The sequence below is a fragment of the Globicephala melas genome, chromosome 14, assembly GCF_963455315.2.
Source record: "Globicephala melas chromosome 14, mGloMel1.2, whole genome shotgun sequence".
NCBI lineage: Eukaryota > Metazoa > Chordata > Mammalia > Artiodactyla > Delphinidae > Globicephala > Globicephala melas.
In genome coordinates this window covers 63799410-63822645 of record NC_083327.1, presented here as the reverse complement: position 1 = coordinate 63822645, position 23236 = coordinate 63799410, and the positions used below count along the sequence as shown (strand labels likewise).

The window sequence follows — 23236 nt, the reverse complement described above, 5'->3', positions numbered from 1 at the left end:
CTGCCTAAAAGGTCTTGCTGGAGAGTTGAGAGGACCCAACAGCGAGAGTCTGTGCGGAGTGGACTCAAGGAAAACCAAGACTGAGGTAGAATAAGCAGTTAGAGAGACTTCCTTGCCAGCCTTGCCAGCCTCTCGGGAAGTATGTTCCAGCATTCCCAGTAGGGGCCACAAAAGTGTTCATGAAAGATTTGGCTTCAAACGTCCATCAGGCCCAGAGGGTGTGATGCCCTTTCTGTCAGAGTACCAGCCCAAGATAAACTTTCCTGCTGCCCCACGCCTCCCTCCCCTCATGATTGTTAGCAAGCTGGCCGGGGAGGGTGAGATGGAGGACAAAGCCCTTTGCCTGACTTCTGCCCACAGATAGCCGTGCTGGGGAAGGAGCAAGATTTTAATTACTGAAATAAGAGCATGTCTTATCTCTAAGTAATAGCAGGACTTTCAATTACCTGAGAGAAAACAAAATAGTTATGGGACTGCTTGAGTTGTCATTAAGCGGAAGGGGAAGAACTGATTTTTAATGGGGCGGTGGGCAACAAAAATTGAGTTGCTTTTATGGGTACACTCCACAAATCCTGTTTATTCAATGTTCTGGTTACGTAGAGAGCTTAAATTCAGCTTCTGGAGTACTGAAATCATTTTATTAAAAAATTCTATTCAGGGCTTCCCTGGTGGCGCAGTGGTTGAGAGTCCGCCTGCTGATGCAGGGGACACGGGTTCGTGCCCCGGTCCGGGAAGATCCCACATGCCGCGGAGCGGCTGGGCCCGTAGGCCACTGAGCCTGCGCGTCCGGAGCCTGTGCTCCGCAACGGGAGAGGCCACGACAGTGACAGGCCTGTGTACCGCAGGAAAAAAAAAAATCTATTCATATTGCCCCAGGATTACAAATTAACAAAAATGTCCTTGCTCCCCTTATATTAGTTTATGTGATTAAACCATATTTCTTTGCAGACCAAGATGACAGTCTCAAGGGATGAGAAGGATGAATGCACAAATTAATGAATGCTGAACGACAACAGTCTGCTGAAGCAGTTAGTGTTATTCATGATAAAGGACATGTATCTAGACTATGTAAAGACCTATTCCTTCTTAATAACAAAAAGACAATAATCCAGTCTTTGAAAAATGGACAAAATTTCTGAACAGACATTTCTCCACAAATGTATGCTATCTTATTACAAAGAAGAGAGAGAAATGGCTAATAAGCACATGAAAAGATGCTCCAAATCATTAGCTTTCAGGGAAATGTAAATCAAACCCACAATGAGATACCACTTCACAACCATTAGGATGGCTAGAATTAAAAAGATAATATCAAGTATTGGTGAAGATGTGGAAAAACTGGAACCCTTGTACGCTGCTGGTGGGAATGTGAAATGGTGCAGCTGCTTTGGAAAATGGTCTGGCAGTTCCTCAAAAAGTTAAACATAATTAGCATGTGACACATCAGTTCTACTCCTGGGTGTATGTATACTCAACAGAAATGAAAACCTATATCCACACAAAATCTTGTACATGAATGTGCATAGCAGCAGTACTTATAATAGCCCAAAAGTGGAAACTCAGCTGTCAATCAACGGATGAACGAATGTGGTATATCCATGCAATGTAATATTATTCAGCCATAAAAGGAACTGAAGCACTTATATAGGGTGTAACATGGATGAACTGGGAGAACAGGATGCTAAGCAAAAGAAGATAGACACAAAGGGGCACATATTGTGTAATTTCCTTTATATGAAATGTCCAGAAGAGGCAGATACATAGAAACAAAAAGATGAGTGAGTATTGAAGAGAACTGTGTTTTTGGTGGAGGGGGGGATAGAGGAGGAGGTGATTAAAATGTTCTAAAATTGTGATGTTTGCATAACACTGAATATACTAAAATCCACTGAATTGTATAAATAGGTGAATTATTTGTGAATTCAAAATGTTAATTCTGGTTCCCTGCACCGGGAGCCCCCTGATGGCTGGGATGGAGCCAGCTTTGCTGACTGTATCTTAATTTTCTAGCCAGGCTTCACACACAGGCGCTCAACAAATACTTCTTGAGAGAATCACACACTTTTATACTGTACCTGATGTTTATACGGTGCTTCATAAATTTCAAAGCATTTTTTTCAGGGACAGCAGCAGTTCCTTTGTGCCTCATAATAACCCGCAAGTTGTCAGAGTGCGTGATCTATGAGACTGTTATTTGCCCGTATTGTGAAAAATGATCAGCTGTACAAGGGAAAGACCAGAACCCATTTCTATTAACTTTCATCTGAAGGTGCTCCCTTAGGCCTGTTTGTCTTGCACTTCTTCTGTCTCCCAGAGAAAGGGAATCCACTTTGTAGTACAATCAGCACAGCTCTGGGAGACTGATTCCCAAACTGCAACCCAACAGCACAGCAATTCGGGTCACTTGGGGGGCAGAAACCGAAGAACCGAGATTCCTTTGCTGAGCAAACATAGCGAGGAGGCCAGTGAGATTTTAGCTTCGGGGTATTGGACTGAGTCTCCTCAAATACTTCTAACCAGAAGGTTTGAGTTAGTGGGGTGTCCCATGACCGTGATCTCAATAGCATTTAGCTTAAACGTCTTCCAGGCACCGAATTCAGGGTTCTAGGTTCTGGTCTGCCCTCTCCCCCGTCCCCCCACCCACCCACCCCCGCTCCCCACTTTCCCAACACACACACTCACCCTCTCTCTCTCTCTCACATGCTTGGGTTAAGAAACCCAGATTCAGCACATTTCTCCAGGACCCTTCCAGATGGAGGGAGGGAGCCACAGGAGGAGCCATTTTGCTAAGAAAAACTCACTTGAAGCACCTCCAAAAAGAAGTCCTTAGAGTCCTCCCCGCCCCCAGTTGGGACGCGCGCACTCCTAGTCGGCTACAGAACCCCTGGCCACTGGGCGATTTAACGAGGTCCTCTTTTAGATCCACCGAAGCGGCCCGGAAGTCGTGGCCGCCTTCCAGAGGGGGACTGGGAGAGCCTAGGGAGACCCACAGAGGCCCCGGAGGGGCGCCGGCGGGCGGGGCGCGCTGACCCGGGCCCCGCGGGCAGAAGCGCAGGTGAGCAGCCGGAGCTGGGCTCGCCGCCGCCGCCCTCGTGCCTCCGCCCCGCGGCGCCCCACCCCTCCCCGGGCGGGGGCCGGGGGTCGGGCGAGGGCTCTGCCCAACCGCCGGGGGGGCTTTGACGGGAAGTGAGGCGGCGACGTGGGAACCCCCAGACCGGGCGGCCGTGCCCGGCCCGCCAGGGTACGTCCAGGCGCGGGGCCACCACCTCCCCGCGAGCGCTGGGAGCGGCGGCCGCGGGAGCCGCAGGTGGTTCCCCGGGCCGGCCCTTTTCTCCTCCCCCTTTCCTTTCTTTCGCCTCCCCTCCCTCTCGCCCGGTGTCGGCGGCACTTCCCCCGCTTCCTCCTCCCTCTCCAATCGGGAGGGAGGGAAGGAGCCGCCGGCTCTTTCCTGCCTCCCTGCAAACTTCAGCGGGACTCGCGTCTCCACTCGCTGCCTCGCCCGCCGCGCCCCCAGCCCGGGAGCTGCTCCTCGAACTTCCTTTGGCCGCGCGGCCCGGGAACCCTGGCGGCTGGAAGGGCGCCAGGCGGCCGCCGCTGGGACCCTCCGGAGTCCTTCCCCGCGGCTCCCCGGGCGGCCGCCGCTCCTCCTCCTCGCCGCCCGCCCGCCCGTCGGTCCGTCCCGCCCGCCCGCCTCGCCGCTCCCCGGCGGGTAGGAGCCTCCCGGCTGCCCCCTCGGCGCCCCGCCGCGCCCGGACTTTTCTTTGTGTTGGATGCGGACTGGCGCCCCGCGCCGACGGGGGCCGGACTGAGTGCCGCGCTCGCCTGCGCCGCCCGGCCCGGCCATGCCCTTCCACCAGAGGACCGTGGAGCCCGCGCGGCTGCGCCAGCCGGAGGCTGCCGGGGCGGCGGGCGCGCCGCTCTTCCGCTCGCTGGAGCAGGTCAGCTCGCACGCCCTGGTCTGCCTGCTGGAGCAACTCGCCGACCTGTCGCGCTGCGCCGGGGACATCTTCGGCGAGCTCGAGGGACAGGCGGCCGCCCTGGGCCGCCGTACCGCAGCGCTGTACCGCCGCCTCGACGCCCTGCACGCCGCCACCGCGCGCCTCGACCACCGCCGAGTGAAAATCCGTGAGTGGCAAGCGGCTCGGGGGAGGGGAACGAGGCGGGGAGGCGCCCAGCCTGCTGCTCCCTCCCGCCCCCTGGCGGCCCCGAGCCGGCTCTCGGGCATCCGCGCGGAGCCCCGGAGCCCCGGCCCAGCGCGAGGGTTGGGCTCTCGAGTGGAGACGGCGGGACCCGAGACCCGGCGGCCGTGCAGGTGGCGGGCGCGTGTGGCATTCTCGGGTTCCGAAGGTTCCTGGCCGCCTCGAAGGAGTGGGCGCCCTGATGGAGTGTGAGAATTGGGCTGGCCCCGTCCCACTGTCCGCTCCTTCCCTCTTGTTTGTGTGGGAGGCTGAGAGGAGCCCCGGGGGCGCTGTAGGCAGAGGAGGAGCCGAGGTCGTGGGAAAAGGGTCCGGGAAAGGTAGTCTGTTGCGGAAGCAGGGTACCACATAGGTATGGACTTAACGATGTTTCTAGTCCTTGAGACTTCAGGAGGATCCGTTTGTGAAAATCTGAGGATCTCAGCGAGCGTTGGGGCTGCATTCACCTCTCTGACCGGTGCTCTTACCTAAGTACAAACAAAAGTCCGCTTTTAGTTCAGGGTTTTCTTTTTTGGTGCTAATTTTTGCCTCTTCCCGACCCCCGGCCCCTTCACTGACCCACCAGCTCTTTATAATTCAGGGAGCCTTGACCTTGTAGTGAAACTCAGCATCCCATTCGTCTTTGTCTAACCTCCTGCAACTCTGAAAATCAAGTCTCTGTCCTGAGGTAGTGATCTCTCCAAGCATCTATTTCATTTCAGCAGCTTAACCAGCTCCAGTGAATGAAGTAACTGGAATTTCCTGTTGGCCCAAAGTAGAGAAACTTTCAGTGTGATGTTTATGTGGTTTCTCCCCTTTTGGTACATGGACTTGGTCATATTCCTCAGTGTAAAGAGTAAAGTGGAGATGGTTGATGAATTGCAGGGTGGGAGGGGAGGTGTTGGTGTAAAACACGCCTAGATTTCAGCAGCTCTGCATGAAATACTGTCTCTTAGAATCACTTCATATGCAATCTTGAATAGCTGGTTTACATTTTTTTTTCATCCTTGCTAGAAAAGCTTAGCTCTATTTTACCACTTTACAACTGGAACAGTTCAAGTTTTTAGTACTTTAATACTGGTGAGATTGTTTGCTGTAATACATCTTTCTCCAAGTTGTGAAGTTATGTGACGGTTTTACAGTTCATCTCTCTGATATTGCTGTCAACACATCCTTATAAGTTGTGGGCTGTTCTCAACCAGGGAGAGTTCCCCCCATTCCTCCTCCACCAAAAAAAGAAAGTTAGAAAGGGGGGGGGAGTCAAAGTGGTCTCATAAAGTTGTTGGACATAACAAGAATATATCTACTTAATGTGAATACTGACCTCATGCATCAGGATATACTGTCTTAGTGGAATGTCATTGTCATCTCAGTAATCACTAGATGCTTCTATGCCTTTCCCGTGTAGAGTGTCTGTGTGTAGGTGAAGGAGAATTTCACCCTTGAAGAATGCTGTGATGAGGCAGATCTGACTGCTAGGTGAACTGATCTATTGTGGGAACTGAAAGACAAGAGAAAACTCCCTGGAGGTCAAGAACTCCTTCTTTTGCCAGTTTTGTTTTACATTTGAACGTATCACTTTTCTCTTCATACATATGCACCAATAGCTAAGGTTCATAGTCAAAATCCCCCAAATTCCCTGAATTAACTAAGGTTGTCCCGATTAGTGACTGAAGTAACTCACTTCAAAACTTTTCACAAGTTTCTTTGAATCTTTGGCTTTGATTTCATACTGCAAAACCTGGCTCATCCTTTTTTTTAATGATGGAGAAGGAAGTCTTTTATTGAATATAATTATGTCTGAGAGTAGAAGTACACATATAGAGAAGAAAGCTGAACTATAAAGACATGGTGTTTTTGTGGGTTTTCACCTTCACTCGCTTAACTTTTTTATATGCTAAGACGCATTGAAACACCATGCATTCATCTTATTTAGACTCTGTTAGGATTCTTTTTATTTTAATGTCTTGTTCCTGTGTAAAAGCTACATTTTGAAGTCATTTTGGTCCCCTTTTAGGCAGGTCTAGAGAATAACATGCTACATTACAATGGACGCATAGACTTTTAGACTTGAAACTGCCTGTAAAGGACATCTCTTTCATTAACTCTTAACAAGGGAGGAAATCGAGTCCAAGAGAGTTGAAGTGATTAGCCCCAGGTTAGGTGGTGGGCTAATGGCACAGCTGGGCCTGGAGCCCAGACCTGATTGACTCGCCTCCTGTCCCACTGCATATATCCTGCCCCTTTTAGGGTTCGTGGGAATGGGGAACAATTTAGATACATTCCATAAACAGTCCCAAGGATGACAGTGACCATTTAATTTCATCCTTCTTGTCAGATAAACCTTGTAATGAGTCTCCCAAGGAGCAAGTAACAGAACTGAACAGTTTATCAGAAGCCAGAGTGCAGCAGCAGTGTATATTTCACTGCCTGATGGGTCTCTACTATAATCACGGGTGTGAGTGGAGCTGTTTAAAAAACGTATACACTTTTATCTTTCCAATACAGAAACGGCATTTTAGTCCTGTGGGCCAGCCCTGCCTCAATAATTCTGAGAAGTATTTAGTCAAGTTTGCCATTCCTCAAAATCTCATAGGTAATCATCCAAAATAATTTTTTTGTTATAATTGGGGATAGCATACATCATTTTTTCCCTCCTGCTTATCCTTAAAGACTCCCCTAATGCTTCCCCCAACACCACCAGGTTGGAGGGAGGGTTCCCATGGCATCCAGTATAGGCATCTGTTCGGTCCCTCCATCCCCACATTTACCAGTGTGGGCTGAAATCCTCTATTCATTTCTGCTCCCCTCTGCTAGATAGCAAGCTCCTGAGGTCAAGGATGGCTGCATCTTTGTTTTTCCAAAGTTTAAAACAGTGCCTGGAATGCGACAGCTCAATCGATATTTGAACTGAACTAATATTTAGTTTCTTAGTGCTCAGTGTCAGGAAGAATAACTACAAAAACATTTGGGAGGGGGCTTCCCTGGTGGCGCAGTGGTTGAGAGTCCGCCTGCCGATGTAGGGGACACGGAGGATCCCACATGCCGTGGAGCGGCTGGGCCCGTGAGCCATGACCGCTGAGCCTGCGCGTCCGGAGCCTGTGCTCCGCAACGGGAGACGCCACAGCAGTGGGAGGCCCGCGTACCGCAAAAAAAAAAAAAAAAAAAAAAGCTTTGGGAGGGACTGTTATACTGACTGCTGCAAGTCTGCATGAACAAGACAATTGCTTTATTTTATTTAATTAATTTATTTTTTTTAAAGGGAACATTTTGTTTACTTATTTTTGGCTGCGTTGGGTCTTTGTTACTGCGCATGGGCTTTCGCTAGTTGTGGTGAGTGGGGGCTACTCTTTGTTGCAGTGTGCGGGCTTCTCATTGCGGTGGCTTCTCTAGGTGTGCAGGCTTCAGTAGTTGTGGCCCGCGGGCTCAGTAGTTGTGACACACGGGCTAAGTTGCTCCGCGGAATGTGGGATCTTCCCGGACCAGGGATCGAACCCATGTCCCCTGCATTGGCAGGCAGATTCTTAACCACTGTGCTACCAGGGAAGTCTCGAGAATTACTTTAAAAACAGATGAAAAAGTAAACTTTCTGCCTCTTTAAGGTTATGAGTATACTTCCATAAAAGTCAAATGTCGTTAATTCTGCTGACAAAATAAGTTCCCATTAAGAATAGTGACAGTGGCCAGAAATCTGGGTAGTTACATCTTGGCTCTGTAAATATTCGAAACAGACTTTTCTATACAGAAATCAGTAGACACTCAATCTAACAGCCCTGTATTATTTTTAAACCCTGAGTGATTTGTTTCTTTTTATAATTAATAATAACATTATACTATGTAGCACTTTTATAACTGAAAGAATGTTTTTCAATTCTTGCGAGGTAGGAAGGCCAGGTTGTAGTATATCCGTTTTATGGACAAAGAAATGGAAGTTCTGGAATTAGTAAGAGGTATACATATATAGATATTGAGTCTTCTGATTTCTAGTCCCAAACTTCACCTTAACAGTGCTTCCTGGGTGAATACGAAATGTAATTGTCGAAACAGATTTGGAGAAAAGATGATTTGCTGGCTTTTTTCCCTTATAGCTCCAGAAAAGCAGATTTTTCACCCCCTTAGATTCTAGAAGTGTTCTAAGTTCAGAGAGGTTTGTTGTGTTGCACGACTGTAGGGGCACCATTCACACCTTAGTGTATGTTAACTGTGCTTCCGTGGGGTTGGTGTGGTTCTCAGCATGTGCGCCCATACGTGATGGCCTTGGTAGAATGTATACAATTTTTATAGGTGAGATAAATGGCACTCAAGATAGCTTGCTGGCAGAAAGATCGTATGGGCACTGTTTTTGCATAAACAAGGTATGGGTTTGTATTGTCTGTATTAGGCAGACACTATAGCCTAATACTTTCCGGGTGGTGCTTTAAGTGTCAAACTGCATTGTCCTACCTCACAGTGAATGTTCTCCTGACCCAGCCAGAGGGTTGGCTGGTCCTGATGTCAGAGTATCTTTGCTTTTTTCTCAGAATGAATCTTTCATGCAAGGTGCTTGTCAGAGTTGGGAAGACAGTACAGACTTCACTGCACTCTTTTTTTTTTTTTTTTTTTTTCTGTTCCTGAATTTTTTTTTTTTTTTTAAACATCTTTATTGGAGCATAATTGCTTTACAATGGTATGTTAGTTTCAGCTTCACAACAAAATGAATCAGTTATATATATACATATGTTCCCATATCTCTTCCCGCTTGCGTCACCCTCCCTCCCACCCTCCCTATCCCACCCCTCCAGGCGGTCACACAGCACCGAGCTGATCTCCCTGTGCTATGCGGCTGCTTCCCACTAGCTATCTACCTTACGTTTGGTAGTGTATACATGTCCATGCCTCTTTATTGCTTTGTCACCGTTTACCCTTCCCCCTCCCCATAGCCTCAAGTCCATTCTCTAGTAAGTCTGTGTCTTTATTCCTGTTTCACCCCTAGGTTTTTCATGACATTTTTTTTTTCTTAAATTCCATATATATGTGTTAGCATACGGGTCTCTTGCAGACAGCAAATATATGGGTCTTGTTTTTGTATCCATTCAGCCAATCTGTGTCTTTTGGTGGGAGCATTTAGTCCATTTACATTTAAGGTAATTATCGATATGTGTGTTCCCATTCCCATTTTCTTAATTGTTTTGGGTTTGTTATTGTAGGTCTTTTCCTTCTTTTGTGTTTCTTGCCTAGAGAAGTTCCTTTAGCAGTTGTTGTAGAGCTGGTTTGGTGGTGCTGAACTCTCTCAGCTTTTGCTTGTCTCTAAAGGTTTTAATTTCTCCATCAAATCTGAATGAGATCCTTGCTGGGTAGAGTAATCTTGGTTGCAGGTTTTTCTCCTTCAACACTTTCAATATGTCCTGCCACTCCCTTCTGGCTTGCAGAGTTTCTGCTGAAAGATCAGCTGTTAACCTTATGGGGATTCCCTTGTGTGTTATTTGTTGTTTTTCCCTTGCTGCTTTTAATATGTTTTCTTTGTATTTAATTTTTGACAGTTTGATTAATATGTGTCTTGGCGTATTTCTCCTTGGATTTATCCTGTATGGGACTCTCTGTGCTTCCTGGACTTGATTAACTATTTCCTTTCCCATATTAGGGAAGTTTTCAACTATAATCTCTTCAAATATTTTCTCAGTCCCTTTCTTTTTCTCTTCTTCTTCTGGAACCCCTATAATTCGAATGTTGGTACGTTTAATGTTGTCCCAGAGGTCTCTGAGACTGTCCTCAGTTCTTTTCATTCTTTTTTCTTTATTCTGCTCTGCAGTAGTTATTTCCACTATTTTATCTTCCAGGTCACTTATCCGTTCTTCTGCCTCAGTTATTCTGCTATTGATCCCATCTAGAGTACTTTTAATTTCATTTATTGTGTTGTTCATCGTTGCTTGTTTCATCTTTAGTTCTTCTAGGTCCTTGTTAACTGATTCTTGCATTTTGTCCATTCTATTGTCCATTCTATCTCCAAGATTTCGGATCAACCTTACTATCATTATTTTGAATTCTTTTTCAGGTAGACTGCCTATTTCCTCTTCATTTGTTAGGTCTGATGGGTTTTTATCTTGCTCCTTCATCTGCGGTGTGTTTTTCTGTCTTTTCATTTTGCTTATCCTACTGTGTTTGGGGTCTCCTTTTTTGCAGGCTGAAGGTTCGTAGTTCCTGTTGTTTTTTGTGTCTGTCCCCAGTGGCTAAGGTTGGTTCAGTGGGTTGTGTAGGCTTCCTGGTGGAGGGTACTAGTGCCTGTGTTCTGGTGGATGAGGCTAGATCTTGTCTTTCTGGTGGGCAGGTCCACGTCTGGTGGTGTGTTTTGGGGTGTCTGTAGACTTATTATGATTTTGGGCCGCCTCTCTGCTAATGGGTGGGGTTGTGTTCCTGTCTTGCTAGTTGTTTGGCATAGGATGTCCAGCACTGTAGCTTGCTGGTCGTTGAGTGAAGCTGGGTGCTGGCGTTGAGATGGAGATCTCTCGGAAATTTTTGCTGTTTGATATTATGTGCAGCTGGGAGGTCTCTTGTGGATCAGTGTCCTGAAGTTGGCTCTCCCACCTCAGAGGCACAGCACTGACTCCTGGCTGCAGCACCAAGAGCCTTTCATCCACAGGGCTCCTTAATTTGGGATGATTGGTTGTCTATTCAGGTATTCCACAGATGCAGGGTACATCAAGTTGATTGTGGAGCTTTAATCCGCTGCTTCTGAGGCTGCTGGGAGAGGTTTCCCTTTCTCTTCTTTGTTCTCACAGCTCCCAGGGGCTCAGCTTTGGATTTAGCCCCGCCTGTGCGTGTAGGTCGCCGGAGGGCGTCTGTTCTTTGCTCAGACAGGACGGGGTTAAAGGAGCCGCTGATTCGGAGGCTCTGGGTCACTCAGGCCCGGGGGTAGGGAGGGGCACGGAGTGTGGGGCGGGCCTGCGGCAGCAGAGGCCGGCGAGAAGTTGCAGCCTGAGGCGCGCCTGTGCGTTCTCCCGGGGGAGTTGTCCCTGGATCCCGGGACCCTGGCAGTGGCGGGCTGCACAGGCTCCCCGGAAGGGCTTGTGGCTAGTGACCTGTGTTCGCACACAGGCCTCCCGGTGGCGGCAGCAGCGGCCCTAGCGTCTCATGTCTGTCTCTGGGCTCCGCACTTTTAGCCGCGGCTCGCGCCCGTCCCTGGAGCTCTCTCAAGCAGCGTTCTTAATCCCCTCTCCTCGTGCACCAGGAAACAAAGAGGGACGTAAAAGTCTCTTGCCTCTTCGGCAGTTCCAGACTTCTCCCCGGACTCTCTCCCGGCCAGCCGCGGCGCACTAACGCCCTGCAGGCTGTGTTCACGCCGCCAACCTCAGTCCTCTCCCGCGCTCCGACAAAAGCCGGAGCCTCAGCTCCCAGTCCCGCCCGCCCCGGCGGGGGAGCAGACAAGCCTCTCGGCTGGCGAGTTCCGGTCGGCCCGATCCTCTGCGCTGGAATCTGTCCGCTTTGCCCTCCGCACCCCTGTTGCTGTGCTCTCCTCCGCGGCTCCCAAGCTCCCCCACTCCGCCTCCCGAAGCCTCCACCCGCGAAGGGGCTTCCTAGTGTGTGGACACTTTTCCTCCTTCACAGCTCTCTCCCGCTGGTGCAGGACCCGTCCCTATCCTTTTGTCTCTGTTTAGTTTTTTCTTTTGCCCTACCCAGGTACGTGGGGGGTTTCTTGCCTTTTGGGAGGTCTGAGGTCTTCTGCCAGCGTTCAGTAGATGCTCTGTAGGAGTTGTTCCATGCGTAGATGTATTTCTGGTGTATGTGTGGGGAGGAACGTGATCTCCGCGTCTTACTCTTCCGCCATCTTCCCGGAAGTCCTCACTGCACTCTTAAGAACAGGTTGTGTGATTGTTTTTGTGCCTGCCTGCCTGCTGATGAATGTTTGTTATTTCTGGTGACATTGGCATAAGACTTGCTTTCATTGAAACATACCACATGCTGGGGAGGATGTTGGTGTGGAAATGAGGCCTCCACCAACCTCTAATCCCTGGATGGTCCCTAAATGTATTACTAGAAACTGACAGCTGAGCGGCCAGACTGCACCTCAGGTTTAGGAGGCCGCAGGAGATGAAGCAGTGTTTCCCATACTTGCCTGACCTTAAGAACTGCCTGGAACTCTCGTTTAAGTTACGGATTCCCAGATCCTTCCAAAGCTTTGTTGAGTCGGAGTCTCCAGTAGGCTTAACAAGTGCCCTTGTGTTCTTAGAGGACTTGGAGGAGTGCTGAAATAGACAGGAAAGCTCATTGGGTTGAGAATTGGGAGACTTGAGTCTGGCTTCACCTCTGCCATTTTCTAATGCAGATCTGGAGTAACTTATGCAAGACCTCCTTTCCTTATCTGTAAAATAGAGACTTTGTCTAAAATAACCTCTATGGGCCTTTCCAGTTTTGGCATTTTGGGATACTAATGAGGGATTACTATTTGGTAATAGTAGTATCTCAGATGACCTTGTAAATACAACTCTGATCAGTAATCTCTCTCCGATTCTTATCGTTAGGCATCTAAAAAAGTGTTTGTGTCTAAAGTCAATTCTTTATGACCATACGGACTCCTTTAACTCATATTTTACCCACGTGGAGTGCATGGAGCTTCACATCTTGAGGGGTTAGTCATTTTCCAAACACATCAGGTAGGTACTTGTTTCAAATTTGGCGTATATCCTGCCCACAGCCCATTCATAGCTTCCTCTTCATCTTTGAAAAGTGATAACATCATTTTGGAAAGAGAACTGTTTAAATGCATTTGCCATATGTTAGATTTCTTAAAAAGAGAGTTATTTTTGAAAAAAATTATGAGCATATATTGTTTAAGCCGAAACATCAATCTACTTTTCGACTCCTGGGTACTGAAACTATAATTACTTGGTTTAAAAAGCTACCTAGGGTTTCCCTGGTGGCGCAGTGGTTGAGAGTCCGCCTGCCGATGCAGAGGACATGGGTTTGTGCCCCGGTCTGGGAGGATCCCACGTGCCACAGAGCGGCTGGGCCCGTGAGCCATGGCCGCTGAGCCTGCGCGTCCGGAGTCTGTGCTCCGCAACGGGAGAGGCCACACAGTGAGAGGCCCACATACCGCAAAAAAAAAAAAAAAAAGCTATCTACATTTAGGTTGAAATGATTTATTTAGCAACTACCTAGTTTTCCGCTATATGAGAGAAAGAGCCAGTATTAAAATTTCATCTGTATGTATTGTGTTAGGATTGGGACTAGCAAATGAAAAAACTTACATAATAGGAGAGAGATCTTTGAGAGTCTTAATATTTTGGAAGAAAATTTAGAAACAGAGAAGAATAACGCAGTGTTTTCCTCTGGCTATCATTTTAATATGTTTTAAAAAATCACATTTTAAGTATAAAATAAAATGGTTTGCACCTAACTAAGCACCTACTAACTTATTTATTTAACTCTGTTTCTCCTCAAATTGGTTTATATCCTGGAATGAATTAATTTTGCAAGATTGAAGTTCAAACTCAGCAGGATGGTGCTGGATGATGTTACGGTTGTGGTAGAGGATGTTACCTTTGTGCTGCACGCCTTAGCAGCACTTTAGACAAATGTAACAAAAGAGATGGAGCATCTGTTTTTGAATGAGGGCTCTTCTGAGCAAAGGCCCTGGAGGTCCCAGCCTCAGTCCCTTTCCTTGTGAATTAAATGACATGTCTGTGAGAGCATTTAGCATCACTCCAACAAAAAAATGACATTAGTGGTATCAGTATCTAGGCAGCAGCACAATTCCAGTTTCTGGTATTGGGCTGTCTTTTCGGCAACTTTGTACTGTCTGATAGTGAGGACAGCTAATGTCAGAGCACTTGCTATAGGCCAGACACCTTACTATGTACACCAGCTCCAGGAAATGGATACCATTATTATTTCTGTTTGACAGATGATGCAGCTAAGCCACAAATAATTTGTTTGTCCACATTCACAGCTTAGTAAGCAACAGAGCTGGGATTTGAACCCAGGCAGACCTGTGTCCAGAGCCCGTCCTAACCATTCTGTGGTACTGTCTCTCCTCAAGTCATGGTATTTTGTACTCAGATGAGGAAAGCTGATGCTAAGAGGACATGGCAGAAACCTGGCAAGTGTCTAGTGGGGTCAGGCCGGGGGAAACTCTAAGTCTTTTGATCTTCTCCCTTTTCCTTCTTTTTTGGTTTTGAAACCTCTCAAACTATTAGCATATAGCCAAGAAATGTGAGACATGCCTCTGAAGTACTTAGCACAGTGCTTGGCACACAGCTAATGTGTATTTAGCCTTTGCTGTTGTTTTGATGACAGTGAAGGCTGAGTTAGCATATGAGGGTACATGGATGTTCATATACTACTGCAGGTGGCCCAGTCCGTCTGAGGCCACTCACTGAAGCCTAGAAGATGAAGCTTTGGTCAGAGATAAACATACAGATACTTCTCATTTGAAAACCAGAGAGTTCTGCCCAGGATCTTAAAGTACATGTGGTTCCTGACAGGAAGCTGGGAAGGGTGGTGGTTTCTTTCTGCCTCCCAGGGGTCTGGCCCGTGGAGCTGGGGTTGGAGGAGCGAGCCTTTCTCCCGGGGCCTCTATGAGGATGTCTGAGAGCCCTCTTCACCTCCATTTCCTCCTTTCTCCTTGTGGCAACTGCAGACCCAGCTCAGCTCCCACTGGGTGCTTAGCTCTAAGAGCGTCCCCTTTACCCCAGATGCCCAGGGAGCTGTCAGCACGTAAACCCTGCTCCTACCTGATTTCACATCCCCACTCAGAACTTGAGGGGAGCTGCTCAGACCTCAGCTTTCCCTGGGCATCTTGGACACAGAGCAGTTGTTAGCACTATTTCATTCACCTCGTGTTTCCCACACTTTCTGAGTTATCAGAAATGCACCTGGGCCCTGTTTAAAAACAAATTCCCAGGGATTCTGGAGACTCTGAGTCAGCAAGTCTGGGGTGAGGCCAGGAACATGCCTGGCTGACAAGTACCCCCAGGTGATTCTGATTAACCGAGTTTTGGAAGCACCAGTCTGTGTTATGTGTTAGGAATCTGGTCCATTGAAGATGGCGGGCTAGTCCTCCATTCATGAAGTGTATTTGGGGTTATTCTGCTAGTGCTGAGTTGTACAAGAGGAACAGGGTCCTTCTTCAGGTACTTTACCGTATGGTGTCAGTGATTCAATATGTAAGTAAATATTAAGGAATTAAGCATTATTGACAACATTATTTCTTCCCTTCTGGAATAAGATTTTTTTTTCCCCCTGTGGGATGGTGGGAATTTTCTTCCATTAATATTCTTTTATTTTCACTTATTCTTCTGATTTGTTTCACAAGAAATTACCCACCCACACCCCCAGAGGAAAGCAGTGTCTTGCTTGGGGAGAACAAACAACTGTTTCTGGTTATTCTGCAGGGAAATCCTCTCTTGTTCTTTTCCTCTACTTTTTACCCCTTCAGATTAAAAGCTGGTAAAGTACTGTGTGGAGAATTGTGCAGTAACTGGCTGATTAAAACGGCAGAAACACATGGTAGAATGAAATGGGGGCTTGCTACGTGGCTATATTAGACATCCGATGAAATGTTCCGCGGACTCAGAGAGCACCATGTATAGCAAAGGAAATCGAGTTCAGTGGAGGCTATGCTGTGCACAGCCAACTCATGGCTGACTTACGTTGGCATCTGAGAACGACCGTTGAGGCGCTCTGCCATTTCCCTGCGATGGTCTGGCTGCTGTGACCACCATCTAGGCAAGGGAGCCGCCTTTCCCTCTCTCAGGATGTTCCAGCTGTACTTAGCTAGCTGGTGGCATGTCAGGGAGCTCCAGGTAGCCTGACTCTACAGCTGGGATTCTTTACTTCTGCATTATATGAGAGGGCTAAGGTTGGTGGAAAATCATGATGCATTCCAAATAATCTTAGCATAACTTTTCATTTCATTTATTGAATAGGCAGTACAGTTACATTGTTGAAAAAAATATATACAAAGTTATGCATTGAAAAGTCTCACTCCTGCTTCTGTCCCCTTTCTGCCATGTCCTCCCCCACTGCACTAGAATAAGCACTTTATTAACTTCTCTGTATTCTTTCAGAATTTCTTCATGCAAACATAAAAATGTTAATTTATGTTATTTTCCTTTCGTTTGCTATCTATCGATATATAATTTCTGGATCGTCCTGTTGCCTTTCTTTATTTGTATATGTGATCCAAAGTGATTATTTTCATTATTTTTCTGTATGTCTTTTAAGCCAGTTTCTTTTTTATTTGTAAAATCGAAGTTAACTCTTTTTTTTTTGTCAGAGAATGCAGTTGATTTGGGAAAAACAAGATTAATTAAACCTTGAAATGGATTGTTAATCTAACCACCTTCTTAAATGTTTTTTATTGCCAGTGCTTTGATTTAGATACATTTAAAATATGAGCTTCCGAAGAGATGATTCTTTTCCTGTATTAACAAAGGAAAAGGGAGGAGGGGCTTCTGTTAAATGTTTGTAAGAACACAGTGTAAGTTGAGTTTATTTAAAAGTGGGCATTTTCTGCCTTTTATCTGGATATCCAGCATGCTGCATGTGAATTACTTCCTGACGTGGGAGGGGGCTATTACTGATATAGGGCTGCATTTGAATTTTAGTGTGGAATGTTTTACTCTGAGATAGTGACTTCATTAGCTAAATAAATGCATATGATGCGGAGGTCTGCTTGGTATTTTTAACTTCACTGTCTTGGTTATATCTACCTTGAGTGCAGAGTACAGTGCAGAGTGACACTCATAGACATTTGAATGAAGCAACTATAGACATTTGAGGGTTTTTTCCTGGTTGTCAGCCTGCTTTAGACCAAAGGTTGGTACTGAATTAATACAGAAATGACTAACTTAAACATTATTCATGAGTGTAGACTCAGAAACTTAATCATTGAATTACACAGCCTACTGTGTAGTTTTGTGTAAATAAAAGTACATTAAAGAGCTTTCAGCCTTGCAAAGTATGTCATCAAATAGTTCTGATTATAAAATTATAATGTATATTCATCAAATATTTCAAACCTGTAAAGTACAGAGAATATAAAGAAGAAAAAGTATTACAACCTAGCGAGTGTCCATTTCCTCTTTTTTTTTCTGGTTAATAAATATGTATGGATCTATCTATAAGTATAGCAATAGATAGCATTTTTAACAGAACGGGGAACATCACTGTCGCTATATAATTTTTTGTCCTGATCTTTTAAAACCTAGCTTATATTGTGAGAATTTCCCCCAGGTCATTGACATCCAGAGGCTGTTTTAAATAGGAGAAGCATTGGGGTGCATCTCTCTGACAATCTCTTACTTTGCTTTGGCTCCCAAGTGAAGTCCTTATGATGTTCCCAGGGGTCTGTGTGTTCACACAAGAGTTATCAAGCAGACAGAATTTTTTTTTGTTCTCCTGGTGCTTCCTAGGGTTTGTTCTGTGTTTAGTTATTTGAGAACTTGTCAATTGCACTCATGAGTAGTGTCTAGGAGAGGGTGTGTTGGAGTTTTATCCGTTAGTCCAGTGGATTGCTAAGTCTTTGTCATTATCCCCATCTGCTTGAAAAATTCATATTTTATGTCTAAGATTGTTTGCCCAATACGACGGTTCTCTGTATCCTTGCAGCAAACAGATCGTTGAGTCAAAAGATAGTTGTCAAAAACAAAACAAAATAAAAAAAGATAGTTGTCTCCTTCCTTCTTTTTTGGTTCTTTAGTTGAGCTGCCTTCCTGTCGTACTAATAAATACTATGTTGCTGTTTTTCCTCTGAAGTTACATTTCTTTTTCCCTTGAAACACAAGTAACATTTCCCTTTTCCCTTCACCAAAATGTCAATTAGAAATCTGTCTCAAGGTTTCTCACCTTGGCAGGCACCTTGTCTTGGCAACATATGGGGTCTGTTTAGATTAAGCTCAACAAGATTTAAAAACAAAGGTCTGTCAACTATCTCTTGCTGCAACTTTGGTTCTTGTTTTGTGGAAAGATGAGGATTAACCTTGTTCCTTTTATTGTAAATGTTGGATGGTTTAGTTGAAAAATGAATAGTCTGTGGAAAAATAGGGGGATGGGGCAAATTCACTTATGATAAGGGTGGCAGGGGATGAAGGTGTGTAATGGGTGGGAGAAATGTCTTTGAGTGCCATTACTACATTTCACATAATCTAAATATATGGCTTGTAAATTGCCCAGTCCGCTTAATAATAAGTATTTAGGTTAACATTGATGGGATGACATTTGTAGCTAACATTTGTAGGCTACTTACTGTGGGCCAGTTTCATTAATCCTCATAAAAACTGTGTAAGAGAGACATTACCACCCCCACTTTACTGAGGGGCACAGAGAGGTAAGGTAATTTGCCCAAGGTCACAGAATTGGTAAGTGGTAGAGACAAAATATGGTATAGGTGAGTTCTGTGTTTAAACATTTTTTTAATTTTAGTTAATTTTTGTGAACTTTTAAGTTTATTTTAATGTTGAAAAATTTCTGAATATGCCTAGGGGTTGATAGGTATTTTCTATTTTATTCTGGTTATTTTTAATCATTTTGCCACTAGCCCAGTGGCATGACCCATGGAGGTGAACTAGCAGCCCATGTGACAGTGCTCTTGTGAATCTGTAGAGAATTAATAAAGTTTGGCTGGTTGTTTGAGCTGCGCTGGCGAAAGGTGCTCTCGTCTCTAAATACAAAGTCTTTTTGTTAATGCGTCCCATCTTCTGGTCTCTTTTCCTTTGCCAGATATTCATGATCAGCGTCAGAAGAGAGGTGATATAGGAACAAATTCAATTTTAGGCTTTTTTTTTTTTTTTTTTTTTGTGGACCGCGGGCCTCTCACTGTTGTGGCCTCTCCCGTTGCGGAGCACAGGCTCCGGACGCGCAGGCTCAGCTGCCATGGCTCACGGGCCCAGCCTCTACCACGGCATGTGGGATCTTCCCAGACCGGGGCACGAACTCGCGTCCCCTGCATCGGCAGGTGGACTCTCAACTGTTGCGCCACCAGGGAAACCCCAGGCTTATTTTTATTTAGTGCTATATGTTAAGGGGGCAAATTCTCTTCTTGCCTTTCCCTTCTCTCCCCAAGCTTGCTGTATTTAAATACTATGACACTGTAACATGCTCTCTCAAGCCTATATCTCAAGGAAATGGCTTAGTTTACTTGTTAGTGATGGAGGAGGAGACTAGCTGGTTGATACTCCACTCTCTAGCACATTTACCTGTGTTAATGGAAAATACCTTTAACCGCGTGGTGCTTGCTGGTGGCGGCGGCCATGGAAATTGAGATCCATAACCATTAACTTAAATCAGCAGTTCTCAGAGTGTGATTCCTGGGCCAGGAGCATCGGCATATCCTGTGAACTTGCTCGAAATGCAAAATCTTGGCCTCCACCCCAGGCCTACTAAGTCAATCCATGTGGGTGGGCTCAGCAATGTGCTGCCAACAGCCCTCCAGGTGATTCTGTTGCTGGAGTTTGAGAACCACTGTCTGCAGTATCAGCTGGCCCGGGGCCAGAGGAGTGAATCTTAGAGACCTGGGCGCTGTGCTTGGGGCAGTGACTGGGGCTGCAAAAGCTGAATCCCCAGAGGGCCCTTTACCAAGCTTGCGCCTCCCCTGGGGTAGTTCGGGTTTGTGAACATGCACTTCATTAACATACAATGGGAGTCTTGCCTTAAGAGTCTCGGAACCCTGGCCAGTCTGTGCCTCAGAGGCACACGGGCTAGCTGGCCTTCGCTCTTTGGAGATTAATAACCTGCCCCCTGGGCTTGCTCATCGTCCTCAGGGCTAAGGGCAGCCTCTCTGATTTCCCTTTTCCCAGGAACTTTAAACAGCATCTAGAGAGCAGGGAGGTGACTCACCACAATCGTAGGGTAGGGACACAGTTTCTAAACAAAATCTTAAGGGAGAGGATTATTCTTTCTAAATACTGATTACATAAAACCCCCATTTCGATATTTTAGTGAGTGCCTCCTAACGAAAAAACGTAACTAGGAAAACTTGAGGCAGACATGGGAAATTTTACTTGTGGATGGGACTTACATGTTTGAATAAATGTGAGAAAAATATACAAGCATAAACATATTGAGTACTTGGTGTTCTGTTGCGGGTGGTGGAATCCTATTTTGCTTTACCCAATATAATTCAGCTTTTCCATTGATTATTTTCTTATTTACATAAGCTGTCCATAAATTAGCTGCTAGTACAGTATAATCCACTGTAATTTGGAGAGGTCAAAGATAATTGAAGCAGTTTGATAATGGCTGCAGAGCCTAGTAAAGAGACAGGCTGTGTGACCTTGAATAAATTACTTAACCTCTCTGTGCTGTGTTTTCTCCTTGGTAAAATGGGTATTGTGTTAATGGTAGTTGTGTGGATAAAATGAGATACATAGAACAGTGCCTGGCCCATACAAACAAGAAATATTAGCTGATAGGTACTTTGGATTGGCCCTTACTATTTATTTTTTTTTTTTGGCGGTACGTGGGCCTCTCACTGTTGTGGCCTCTCCTGTTGTGGAGCACAGGCTCTGGACGCGCAGGCTCAGAGGCCATGGCTCATAGGCCTAGGTGCTCTGCGGCATGTGGGATCTTCCCAGACCAGGGCACAAACCCGTGTCCCCTGCCTCAGCAGGCGGACTCTCAACCACTGCGCCACCAGGGAAGCCCCGCCCTTACTATTTTTTAAAAACTTTTAACTTCTTTTTTCTGAGTGTATTTCAAAATTGAAGTGTAAATAAAGTTAAGACTTTGGACTTAATTATTTGTTTGGACCCTAATAGTGTAAAGTTTCCTGATGAGTGTTCTGGTTAATTGTGTTCTGGTTGATTTAGTTTTCTAGATAGCTGATAATTAGGTTTGATAATTGGGTTGATTGTGGGACTTTAAGATCCTTGTTTTGGATATCATGATAATTCAGTTCTGAAGGTCTAGAATATTGGGTTAAATTTATTCAGCATATTCTCTAAAAATAGTGTTTTGGTTACATTTTGATATGAGTTTTGATGTCATTTTCCTCTTTTCAAACTGGGATCAGATAAAATGAAGTTAGGGGTTTTGGTTTGTTGAGTTCCAATGAGTTGTTTTTATTACACACATAATCTCTAATTTAGAAACCTATCAAGTTACAAAAGTTAATTTGTAAGTTGTTTTGAACTTGTAATACATTTCCTCTTACAAACCATGTTTCCAAAGCATGACCAGGCTCAGGACACAGGGCAATCCCCGAAAGCCTGTTCAACCTGAAATATAGATACCCAGACCTACAGTGCCACAGGGTGTAATCATCACATGAGAATTTGCTGTGGGAAAATGGATTATAAATGGCAACCAGGATACGAGATCACATTCTTCTGTCCTCCGAACCCTTTCCCTAGGCTGTGTGACACTGGCTTCATCTATAGCATGAATGGTTTGAATCAGGCCTCCAAATTCCGTTTTGGAGGGGAGGGAAGGTAGACTTTATGGTTTTGTGATAGCAGGCTGTGTGAGTTACAAAGCTTTGGAAGCAGAGGGTAGGGTGGCTTCCAGGGTGCATAGGTGTATGCGACTGAGCACGTTTTAGGTCTTGTGCTTATGTAGCAGGATCTTGGCTGTGGGCACTCATTACAGTCGAGAGGTTCAGGCCGGGTCTGGGAAGGCAAAGCCACCAGCAGCCTTGCAGTTTCATGTGGGGCAATTGGCAACTCTATGCAGAGCATTTCAAGCTGAGTGTTTGTAATAGGCAGCTGCTTATAGTGCCTCTTTTTCTAGGAGAGTTTAAATGGATGAGGGTCAGCAGTTTTATCAGTTTTAAAAACCCATCCTTATTTTTTTGCTTTTAATTACCAGTTTTATATGAGCATGCATTTACATTTGATTTCTGTTCGAAGATTGTGTGTGTGTGTTCTTTAAATAAACAATATGTAAAGCATTAAAGATCCTTTCCACTTCCACTCAGCATTCTCTGGAAAAGGATCTGAATTGCTTATAGAATCCAGCAAGCTTTTGGTAAAGTACATGTTTTTAAATCATCTTGAACATGTAAAGAAAAGACAGACTAGAGCTTGTTAAAAAAAACTACTCCTGTCAACTCCCATGTAGCTTCGCCTGTCAAACAAGACTTGAGAATGTTTTCCCCAAGTGGCCATGTCTTAACAATTTATGTCCTTGAGGGAGTTCCTTGGAAGGAACTAAATTCTGGGAGGTCACATTTTTCTTTCAAGTTTGATTTCCAAAGTGAAAATGAACTTCTGTTTTTTAACTTGAACTTTGAAAAAAACTCGACGAAGAGCTTTTAGAACTGTGCAACGATTGTGTTATACGGAACTGGGCTTCCCCATCTCTGTAGCCAGAAATGAATCTTGACAGTTTCCTTTGTAGCTATAAAAATGAAGGGAGAAAGAGAAGAGGTAAAAAGTGCTGAGTCTTAGAAATTGTTCTAGCCACTTAAATCTTAGCTACATAAATGTCTGTTTATATTGATGGGACAAGACCAAATAATAATATTTTTTTTTTCTAGTGAAATATTTTCTCCCTTGGGAAACCACTTTGCTTATTTCTCAGGCTTTCTCATTGAAAATGTATGAATAGCCAAAATCTAGTATTTAGCATAATTAGGAAAGGTACAGTTTTGACAGTCTTTGAAAAGGAATATATTTCATGTTTTGAGAGTCATATGTAGTACTTTAAGTTGAGCCATGGTGAGTATCTGCTTCAGGAAGAGTTGGAAAGGATTCTGAATTACCTGTAATGTCCCTTTTGTTCAGATGTTTTTGCTGTAACCATTTTATATTAGAAATAAACCATCATCTTTCAGATGGCATTGCAGATCTAGACAAAGCTGAAGTATCCTGTTAGTATACTGTGGGTTTTAATTTTCCTGGGTCACAGATAATAATTAAATGCTTTACTTTTTAAATCTTATTGTTGAGTGGTGGGTGGTCAGAGGAATAACTATGAAGGGGAAAGAAAATCGTAAGGTGGAGGCAGTGATAAAATTCTTCATTGGCTGATACATAGTTATTGCAACACCTTTAAGGGTAATGTATTGTCCTTAGCATTCAAGGATGTCACTGCTAAGGGTTTGTTAAACTGCTCGCTTTGACTTTTCCCTGTGGCTGTAGAGGATTTAT

General features: G+C 45.2%; 1 protein-coding gene across 2 annotated transcripts in view; it reads left to right on the top strand.

Moving 5' to 3' along the window:
* The first annotated feature begins 3835 nt into the window (after positions 1–3835).
* Positions 3836–23236, top strand: part of NHSL1 (NHS like 1) — a 239834-nt gene continuing 220433 nt past the window's right edge. For both annotated transcript variants that reach the window (XM_030853348.2, XM_030853346.2), the window contains exon 1: positions 3836–4125. In XM_030853348.2, the coding sequence (XP_030709208.1) occupies positions 3843–4125 (283 nt within the window). In that variant the 5' untranslated portion in view covers positions 3836–3842. The remainder of the gene's footprint in view (positions 4126–23236) is intronic.